The 11190-nt window shown below is 37.5% G+C and overlaps 1 protein-coding gene across 1 annotated transcript; it reads left to right on the top strand.

The window, feature by feature from the left end:
• The first annotated feature begins 8112 nt into the window (after positions 1-8112).
• Positions 8113-10239, top strand: LOC141485476 (uncharacterized). The gene is made up of 2 exons (XM_074182273.1): positions 8113-8469; positions 9503-10239. Exons 1-2 carry the CDS (start codon positions 8113-8115, stop codon positions 10031-10033), a joined length of 888 nt encoding a protein of 295 aa, XP_074038374.1. The 3' UTR covers positions 10034-10239.
• Positions 10240-11190: the final 951 nt, after the last annotated feature.

Here is an 11190-nt window from a genome sequence, read left to right as displayed (position 1 = left end):
TGAAACAAAAATGGCTGATGAAGATAATGTATAAGAAAATTCTCCGTGTTCTTTTCAACAGAAAAGAAGAAGCGGTGAACCTCAATCGAATATAATAATGATAATAATAATAATGATGTAGTCCTTCTCGACCACCAGACCAAAACAATATTTGTCGTGGAGTTTTCAGCTCCTGGCGAGACGAATATCGTCAGAAAAGAGGAGGAAAAACGGATAAAATATCGAGATTTTCTCTTTGAACTCCGCAGACTCTATCCAGACCACTCTGTCAAGATGGTTGTTCTGATTATTGGAGTCCTTGTTGGAATGATGTCCTCTCTACTCTCGAATCTCAAAATCATACCGGCTTGCCGCACTACGGCAGAAATCTTAGCCGCACAGATGCAGAAGGCTTTCATTCTTGGCTCACTGCGCTTGCTCAGGGCACATGATTCTCGTACCCAATGATCACTTACCTCACGGTGTGGGGAGTGGTCATTGGTTGGGGCTTTGGGGGATAGGGCCTGACCAGCGCACACTACGGTGGAAAAAAAAATAATAATTTATTCACAGCAATATAGGGTACAGATTGTGAATGAAGTAATATATATCTGGCGTGTCTTTCAGACACACCAGATGAAGCCATTGTATGGCGAAACACGTGTTGCGTTTTTGTAAAACAATTTAGTGAAAATCTCACAATAAAGTGTTTTTGGAATACCTTAGTTATGGATTTTCATCAAGTATCGGGCCGATTCCATCATATAATTAATTTGAAGGAAGAATTCTTCCTTCAGATTAAAGTAGTATAACAAATTAAGTAGTATAACAATATAACATTCAGAGTATAATTAGAGGTCAAAATATAAAAAGAAAATCTAAAATTTATTTGAATGTAGAATGTATATACATGTTTAAGTTACTATTAAAATTCCAATCTAAAAATGAACAAATATAAAGAATTTATGATATTATCACGGTTAAATATATGTGTACATGTGAAAGGTCTATGTATGTATTGAAAATGTGATTTTTTTCATCATGGGAATTTATGGTGAACAATCAATATAGTAGTTAAACAAAATTATTGTTTTTCTATTTTTTTTCTTCAGTTTTCAATTAGTGCACTAGTCTCATATCGATCAGATTGTTTCGTGAAGAGTTTTATTCCTTTCTTGAATCTGAATTTGAAAGTATCGTCTTTCAAATCTTTAGGAAGTATATTAAAAGCCTTTGGAGCTAGGACTCTATAACAGTTTTGACCAATTGATTTGGATACGAAGGGTATTGAGAAGTTACCAATTTGCCTCGTTGTATAAGCATGAGATGGTTTCTGGAGTTCATTTTCATCTAAGAACTGCGTTGTAGTTATGCTAATGAAAAATAATTGTCTCAGATCAAACATATTAGACTCTTCATAAAGAGCGTCGCTTGAATAACTATTATTTCTGTTTAGAGTCATTCTCAGAAAACGTTTTTGTGCCACTTCAAGATGTTTGAGGTGACTTTTAGAGACTCCTCCCCATCCTATAATCCCGTAGTTCAAATGAGATTCTACTAAACTCATATATATAATTTTAAATTGTTTTGTATCGAATATTTCTGAAAGTTTTTTGAATCTGTACAAAATACATCGGAGTTTTTTTACCAGATATTCTACCTGTGAGTTCCATTTCAAATGTCTATCAATTATGATTCCAAGTTATTTGATTTTATCTGCTGAGACTATGGTGAAGTTATCATCCAATGTAATTTGATTGAAATGTGGAAGACCTGTTTTGTTGCTGCAAAAAGGTAAGTAAACGGTTTTCTTTAGGTTTATCGAAAGCAGTCTATGATTGAGCCATTTTATAATTTGCGGAAAGTTTTCTTCAGTTTTTGCCAGGTTTCGTCTTCGTATATAATGACAGTATCATCTGCGAAATTTGTTATTTCACAGTCTCCTTTTATGAAGAAGAGATTGTTGATATATATTATGAAGAGAATTGGCCCCAACACCGTACCTTGAGGTACACACATGTAATTAATTTTTCTTCACTGATGTGGTTTCGTACTTTAACTCGCTGTGTTCTGACAGTCAAGTATGACGTCATTAGACTATGCACTGTACCACGTACACCCATTTTAAGGAATTCGAGAATAACGAACAGAATGACAACAGGCAGCAAGATTGTCAATGTTCCAGGTTCAAATACAGGTACAAGTACAGGTGCAAGTGCAGGTACAAGTACAGGTACCAAGTATACAGGTATACAGGTACCAATACAACGGATTACCTGACAAGGCATAAATACACTTTACCAAGCCTAAAAGTTAGTTAGGTTTTCGTGAGGTTCCTACGGATAGTGTTTACGGATCTTAAGAAGGCTCTGTTGTACTCGGACCCATTTCTCCTTTTTTTCGGTACTTTGGGAGCTGTCTGACTTATCCATTCAGTCCCAGTCTCCAGAAAACACTGCAGCCTCTTGGGCTTATTGCGTTTATTCTCCCATCTTCTCATGACACCCATTCCATCAGTCTTGTTCCCTGTGCTAGTTTGTACAGGTTCCGTGTTGGATGTTCGTCATATTCTTCTGGACGTAATTTCGTACGTCCATATATTGCCTGCTTCCTGTGATTCAGTGCCTCACATTCACATAACATGTGTAGAGCTGTTTCTATCCCTTCGTTGCCCCATTTTATTCAGGTGTCCTCTAAGCGGACAATGACCGGTTAGTAACCCTGTAATTATTCTGAGCCGATCCTTACTATATTGAAGTAGTTCTTCGGTTCTTTTCTCGGACGGTTCCCTAATGAAGGTTCTACTGTGATTGTTGCCAGGTATTATTGTCTAGTACTCTGTGTGCTTCTTATTGGTCCATGTCCTAATCTGGTTTTGTACCAATACCCAATTCTTCTTATCCTCCCGATAATCCTCTGATGTAGGGAAGTGCAAGCACTGGTTGTGACGGCTTCTCTTCCTTGCCAGGCTCTTGCTGTCTTTCAGCCAAAGTCTATTCTACCATCGCTTTGGAGTAGTCATTCCGTTGAAGATCTTCAACCTTTTCCATCTTTATATATTTCTTTATAATAAATGAAGAAGGCAATAAATTTCAAAATAAATTCTCATAAACTCCCGTGTTAGTAATCACACGTTGAAAGGTAAGACCACCTTAATCCTTAGCTCGCACAAGTTTCGAGTTTTGAGGATTGTCTTTCGTAGGGGTGCGGCAGCTGGTTAACGGAAAAACAGATGTTCAAACAGATTTTATCATACAAAGGGACAATCTGGAAGAAATCCCCTTTCGAAACAAGTACTTTCATATACATTTTGAATCATACGAAAGAAAAAATACTTTCGAAACAACTACTTCAAACATTTTTTGTATAAAGATGGATAAGTAGAAAGCCAAAACCTTGTTCTACTGAAAATATGTATCCGTAACTTTCGAATAATTGTTTTTAAAGTCGATTTTATTTTCCAAATAACTTTTTTTAACAATTGTAAGTAATGTAAAACAAAATTGTCGTTATCTTTGTACAAAATTTATTGCAATAATTATTAACGTGTTAAAACGAAAAGCCATTTCACATTCAAATTCGTTTCCAATATCACTCTACCTCTGATAACACTGGTCTACAGTGGTTTTGTTGCCCTAGATATAAGATTGATTTTGGGTGTATTTATACTCACAATTCATGAAATTATCAATGGTTTTGTAAGATTTGCTCTCGTTTTCTTTTAAATATTTATTTTCATTTTACATTACAAAAATTCGGAAAAAAATTTGGAAAAAAATATGATACTTTGAAGTAAATAGAGAGGGAAATTTCGAAAACATGTTATATTTCCATGAAACGCCTTTTAAGAGCTTTTCTTTTATAATTTTTCAGAAGACAATCTCTTTTTAAAGACCAGCAGTGATCGGCCATCATGTGACAATCCCATCGACCCTGATATCTTTCTTCCATTACTTTTAGATCCTGGTGGAACCGCTCTCCCTGCTCCTCACTATAATTTCCTAAATTATCTGAAAATTTATCCAAATGGTTGCGAAGATAGTGTAACTTGATACTCATATTTGCTCCTAGAATCTGAAAGTTTGTCAGCATATTTTGTACAATTTCTTCATAATTTGGTGCTTTATGGTTACCTAGAAAATTTTCGACTACCAACACAAAACTTTCCCAAGCTTTACTTTCCGGAACAGTCATAACTTTAATAAAATCAGTGTCTTTCATCAATTGCCGTATTTTAGGACCATCAAATATTCCACCTTTCAACTTTTCCATACTAAGTTTTGGAAATTTTCTACAAATATATTTAAAACAATCTCCTTCCTTGTCCAAAGTTTTTACGAATTGCTTTATCATTCCTAACTTAATATGCAATGGTGGAAGTATAATTTTGTCTCTGCTCACCAACGGCTCTCTTATTACATTAATTTAACCGACAGTTAAAGAATTTCTTTCAGGTCAAACATCTTGTTCCCAATGACGTTGCTTTGCTCTACTGTCCCACATACAAATGAAGCAAGGGTATTTCATGTATCCACTTTATTGACCAAGTAAAAAATTAACCATTTTTAAATTCACACAGATCAACCATTGATGGTCCGAGTAATTGATTTTTTCTAAAACTAATTCGACATTTTCATATTCTTCTTTGAGTTTTGTAGAATGGGCAATTGGAATTGATGCAAATTCATTTCCATTATGCAGTAAGACGCATTTTAAACTTCTTTTACAGCTATCAATAAAAAGACGCCACTCAGTAGGTTTGTATTCTTTCAAACCCATGTCCAGAAGCAGCTTCGCAATATTATTACAGTACACCAATCCTTCATTTTCATAAAAAAATTGTAATAGCTCACTTTCTCGCGTTCTGTACGTTGTAATTGTACCTGTCGGTGCCAATAATTTTTTATTGAGAAAATATTTTTTTTTTTACTAACAAGCCGATTATTATTAAAAATACAAGATACGTAAAAATCATAAAAAATAGAGCACATTCAGTACTTTCATAAATATATTCGTGATTTAGGCACTCGAAAACATAAAAATTTGCAAAAATATCCAGGGCAACACAAAAAAATGTTTTTTTGTAGAGCTGTGTAATATATATTATCAACTTATGGTTGAAAATTAACAGATTTCATTGCTGATTCACACGTTTATGAAACACTCCTTGGTGAAAGAGAACATGCCGTGATTTAGTGTTTCCATTAAGAAAAAGACTTGGAACACACAACGCTGTAGAACTGATATTAAAAAAAATTGAATGAATAAAATATATTTTGTGCAAACTAATTGCTCATTTAGGTCTGGTTGCATTGTTTTTAGTCTATTTTTATTCGGCCGTGGTTGTTTTTTGATAATAATAGCCCATTCGAACGGAGTATCAAATTTGGAGTCATCTAAATGTAAATAAACGACATCTCGAATAAAAACTACTCTCAAATTCTTACAATAACCATTGTGAGTAACTTCAATAGTCTTTTTACACGTTCCCTCCATCCCTCCATCAGTTTCGTTTTTGACATGGTGGTGGGCGGACGTGCCGATAGCGACCGCTCACAAAGAAGGTACGCGGACGCCATTGTTGTGTATGTCCGCCGTTTTCTAACGTGCATGCAAAATTGAAACAGTGATTATAAACATTGTTTTAGTGTATTTGAATAAATAGTGCTCCCATTCACGCCGGTTGAAGGCCGGGGTGGACCGGATGTCCACGTGGGAGTAGGATTGCAATTAATAATGTTTTATGAAAAAGACGTAAAATTTATATGTATGTATATGTCCGCCATAGATAGACGTGCTTTTCAAAAATAATAAATTGGAATAATAAAAATGGGGTGCAGTATTGTGTAAAGCAAGACTTCTGCACTCCCTGGACAAAGTTTTTATTATATTTTTTAATATAATAAAAAGAGTACTGATCATAATAGCGCCACCTGGAAGCTGGGACCATAATTAAGCAGAAGAAGAAGAAGAAGAAGGTTCCCTCCAATGAGAAATTATATCTTCTACGGTGTGACACACATGTGACACACTCCTGTAGTTCAACCACTCCTGAAAACAGATATTATATACGGGCGTCATGGGCCGCACTTTTCCCAATGCTTAGCTCAAGTAATAGCCTTGACCGAGCCTACTGCAATCACGCGAAAAGGGCAAATTCTCGATAATTTGCTTCGCGTTGGAGACCGAAATAAGTTGCTTGGAAATCAATTTTGAACCTGCATACCAAATTTCAACCCAAAATTAGAAATTTGAATACTCAAGCCCGATTTACAATTAATGGTTCCGAATAAAAAGCTGTAGAAAAGGTGAAATAGTCAAAATCATTTAAATAAATGTATTGAAATAAGTTAGGTTAGGTTGGGTCCAAAGTGAGTGGATCTATTCGACCCTCCACCTCAACCCATAAGGGTTTATTCCGGCTCACACCTATTCACACTCGACCAAATAAACCCAGCTTGACGAAGCCAATTAGTTTGTATGGTGAGTGGTCTTTCATGTCAGATGGTAGGAGTACTGCTCTGCCAGTAACAGTCTAAAAGTATATACTTCGCTATTACATCATAAATCTTCTTGCCATCCAGGTGTTCAATGTTTGAACACTCTGCGTTAAATTGATTTGTGCAATTGGCAATGTGCACAAGTCTATATGCAGTCCATCTAGCCTTTATATCCAAAAAATGTGGAGAGGAGGTGGATCTAGATCCATGGCCGCTGACGGTGTGCTACTGACGGCACCAGTGATGGCCAGACATGTCTGTCCCTGTGAGAAAGAAAGCTTCGCCTGATCCGTTTTCTGTAAAGCCTTCGGCCACCAGGCAATTGCACCATGACTGATCGGTCTGACAATCATCACATGAATTCAATGGATTTGTTTGGCAACCAAACCCCAAGTTTTACTACAAATCCTCCGACATGTCCATAGGGACAGTCTGGATTTGTGTAAAACTTTTTTCAAGTGCAGGTGAGTTTTTCATCAAGGATAACGCCAAGATATTTTCTCTCATAGCTTCAACTGTATTAAATCTGGTTCCCTTCAATGCTTCCTTCACTTTCGGTAACATAGTATATTGTGTAGAACTCCTGTGGATGATAACTGCTATAATTCCATAACTAAAGTTTGGAATACAAACCGAGTAGAGAAAAGTGTTTTTTGTATAATTCAGTGTTCATATAAAAGCATTATTTTCGAAAGAATTTTTCTTTCGTGTAATTCAATGTTTATGAGAAAGAAGATGTTTCAGGCGGGCTTTTTCTTCCAGTTTGTGTCTGAAAGTTACTTCTATGCATGATCTACAGACCCATTAGTTATGGAAGTTGTAGATTATACTATAGACGCACCCCTCCCGATACAGAAGGCCCCGTCGCTCAATTGAGTGAAGGCCCCACGACGTCTGTTAAAAAGAACAGTTTGTTCATCAAATACCCCAGTCAGGAAGGCGTACACAAGGCCAGGACGGCATAGAGGTCATTGATCTTTATGTCGTCACCAAAAAACACCTTCAGTTATGAACCACTCGTCCTCCTGACGAAAGACAGTTGAAATGGTAAGGGAAAAAATTTCCAACCTGAAGAAAATGAAGATGACATATGAATGATCCACACATCTATGTATAGAGTTAGTACTTTTAAATTGATTCCTTCCTTCCTTTCTTTGAAAGATTCCCACTTTTTCTTTTGTATCAAGATGGAGTAATAGAATTCCCGAATGAAATATTGCTACCAATGATATAGGTCTGTATTTATAGTTGAGGACGATATTCTCTATAATCGATTCATGTTGATACATAGAATGAATACTTCAACACTTCAAGCGCCCCATACACTGTCAGTTCAACTGAAGATAATTGTATGGCCGTAGATCGGCATTGCCCACACATTTATCAGTTGATCTGAAGATAATGGACTGCAGTTCGCCCGGACTGAAGGTGTGTGGTTGCCGGGCAGGTGGGGATAGGATGAGAGATTCGCGACAGGCAGAGCGACCTGTCCGAAAATGATCTCATGCAGCCCCCACCACACACTGTCAGTTAGCCTGCAGGCAAGCGATCTGTTGTCACCGTTTCCATCAGTTTTGCGTGAGATAATTTTTGTGAGATCATTCACCAGCCGAGATTTGACTGACGGGGAAAGATGGACGGGAAACCTCCTTTCATTTCCGCATTTATTGAATTATATCGGGCCTACCCCTGTTTATGGAAAGTCAAGGACGATTCCTACGCAAATAAAAGATCGCGGGATGAGGCGTACGGAGAGTTGTTGAAGTTGTATCAAAAAACTGTGCCGTCAGCCACCGTTGACACAGTGAAAAAAAAAATTAATAACTTGAGATGTGCGTTCCGTAAAGAGTTGAAGAAAGTAAAACAGCAAAAGTCGGGCTCATCGGGAGATGACGCGTATACCCCGTCACTGTGGTATTTCGACTTGCTATTGTTTACAGCCGACCATGAAGAAACTAGAGCGACGATTGGGAGTGAGGAATCACAACTCGTAAGTTACTATTTTTATGCTATTCTAATTTATTCTTTAATTCATATCAAATACATACAACAGTAGAAACAAATTTTCACAGTATAATATTTCACCCTCTCACCCTAATTGGTGACAAATTTGTTTTGCCAGGAAACTGCACCTTCTCCAACAAAATAGTTCTTGTAATTATCACGATTCTCCTTCGTTTTTTCACACGAAACTTGTGTATTATATCCCTGTCGTAGACCCACCATCTGATCTTCATCCCTATCCCCTCGAATAACTTCCCCACTATCAATATCTTCTACATCGAGTGAATTTGATGGTATGTACAACAGTTTTGCTTCCTTCCTCAGAAAATTATGAAGAGCACACGCTGCTAGCACAATGAAATCTATTTTTTCTGGTTTCAAGTTGATTTCTGTGTGAAATATCCGGAAACGACTTGACAGAATGCCGAAAGTATTTTCCACTATTCTGCGAGCTCTGCTCAAACGGTAGTTGAATATGCGCTGGTCATAAGTCAATTGTCTTTGTGGATATGGTTTAAGTACGTTTTCATGCAAAGCAAAAGCGTCGTCAGCTACAAATACAAAATTGAGGTTTGCCTTGTTGGCACTGTTCGGTGGCAAATTGAGACTTTTGTTTAGTAACTTCGTATAAAAACCGGTACATTCAATTACACCTCCATCAGAGACTCTGCCGTTACAGCCAACGTTTACGTATATGAACTGATAGTCTGCGTTAACGATTGCCATCAAAACTATACTGCAAAACCCCTTGTAATTATAAAAATATGAGAAACTGTTTGGAGGTTTCTTGATTCTGATATGCTTCCCATCAATGGCCCCTCCACAATTAGGAAAGTTCCATCTGTTTTCGAAATCTTTCCCTGTCTGTCGCCATTCGTCTTCAGAGTTTGGTAACTGAAACAAATAATAAATATAAAACAAGGTGTACTATATGTTAATTAACATTTTATGTTATATGTTATTTATGTGATATTATATGTTATTCAGCTTTTAAAGTTTCTATTCAATTTATGTTCCAGGAGAGTCAGGATGAAACCTCAAACCATACGTCATCACAACTGGTATCGCCCCCTGCTAGCCTCAGTTGGTCTGACAGTATTTCATCAGGCCTATCAACTTCATCCGGAAATATAAAAAAATCGGGCAATCAGAAAGAAAGAAAAGATGCTATCGACGCAGCTTTGAAAGCTTTGAAGAAGGACAATGAGTTCGATGGCATTGGGCTCAACGTCGCATGCAAATTACGCCGTATGGATGGAGATCAAAAACCGTATGCTGAAATGTTGATCAACAAAGTGTTGATGCATGGTGTGAAGGGAAGGCTTCAAGAGGAAACTGATTTCCTGGGTCTCAAGTTCGTACAGCCGCAAACACCAGTTCGTCGAGTAGAAACACAGATTTCCTGCTCCTTTGGTCAAGATGAAAACCTCTTCCAGACTACTAACAACTTCAATCCGAGAACTGGAGGGGGAAGTACCACAAAAGAATACTTGGTATCTGCTGATGCTGACTCTGATAACCAGTTGTCTGAATTGTTATTGTTGAAGTAGTTGTCTGAAAATAGTTGTCCTTAAAAGCGCATTAGCTTTCCGTTATTAAAATACTTCCTTTATCATTTAAAATACTCATCTGATTTTTTTTCTCAATAATTTCCAATACACAATTACATATCTGCTTACATAATTTTTAAATGTAATGGAGCAAAATAAAACATAATAAGATGAATGAAGTTTTTTTTTAATTCAATCTTACCTTCAAATAAGAATCCTTTAGCACCAGGTAAAGTTGTTTGCAGGTCTCGGGTATGATTTTCCCGAGTGCTTGAGGTGAAATTCGCGTGGGAAACTTCAGATCTTCGAAACTTTGACCCGTTGCCAAAAATCTCAGAGTTGCAGTCAACCTTTCTTCGGCAGTGATAGCCTGGCGCAAATGAGTGTCCATTTTTCTGATTTTCAATGCAACCAAATTTAGAAGTTTTTGGAAATTTTCTTCACTCATCCTCAGATAATTCACCAGATCTTCGTGGTGAGACAGCATCAGTTCACGGAGCAACGACATGTGAGAGCTAGCCTCTCTATCTCGCAGCCAACTTTTTACCCAGACCCTTTTTCTTGGGGTTCCCCAAGAACTGACAAAACAAACGCACAACGTTTCCGACGGCGCATGGTGATAAACTGGGGATCTCCTGCAGTCCTGTTTCTTGGCCGCGACAGTCCGCCTGCAGTCCTGATTCATTGACCGACAGTCCGCCTGCAGGTACCGGACTGTAGTGTGTGCTATCTTCAGGCTATCATCTGCAGTTCAGTATGGCCGCCTGCAGGCGGTTGACTGCTAGTGTATGGAAGTCGGCGATATTGGTCTTACGATCGCCTGTTGAGGCGACGGCCTGCAGGGAATCGCATAGTGTATGTAGTCTCTTAGTCTACTTAGTCGCCTGATGGCGATGTTATTCTATGGTGAAATAAAATGGATACGTTTTGAACTCTCAATGTATCTGAGGTTTGATTAGAATTTAAAAAACCAATATTGCTAGACGTGGGAGTAGTCCAGATAACCTTAAATCTCTATCGCGAATTGTTTCTCATCAAATTTCAACCACTTTCATGCTGTACTTCTTTGTTAGAAATATATTGAAGGAACTACCTTGTATAACTGCTCGTGAAAACAGCGAATTTTGAATAGATAAGGTAGACTTGATATAACTTCG

This window comes from Leptinotarsa decemlineata, unplaced genomic scaffold, assembly GCF_025532065.1.
Source record: "Leptinotarsa decemlineata unplaced genomic scaffold, Ldec_3_MD MMD2_P_RNA_scaffold_2, whole genome shotgun sequence".
Lineage (NCBI taxonomy): Eukaryota > Metazoa > Arthropoda > Insecta > Coleoptera > Chrysomelidae > Leptinotarsa > Leptinotarsa decemlineata.
Note: the sequence above shows the minus strand (reverse complement) of the source record. Positions and strands in the feature narration are given on the sequence as shown.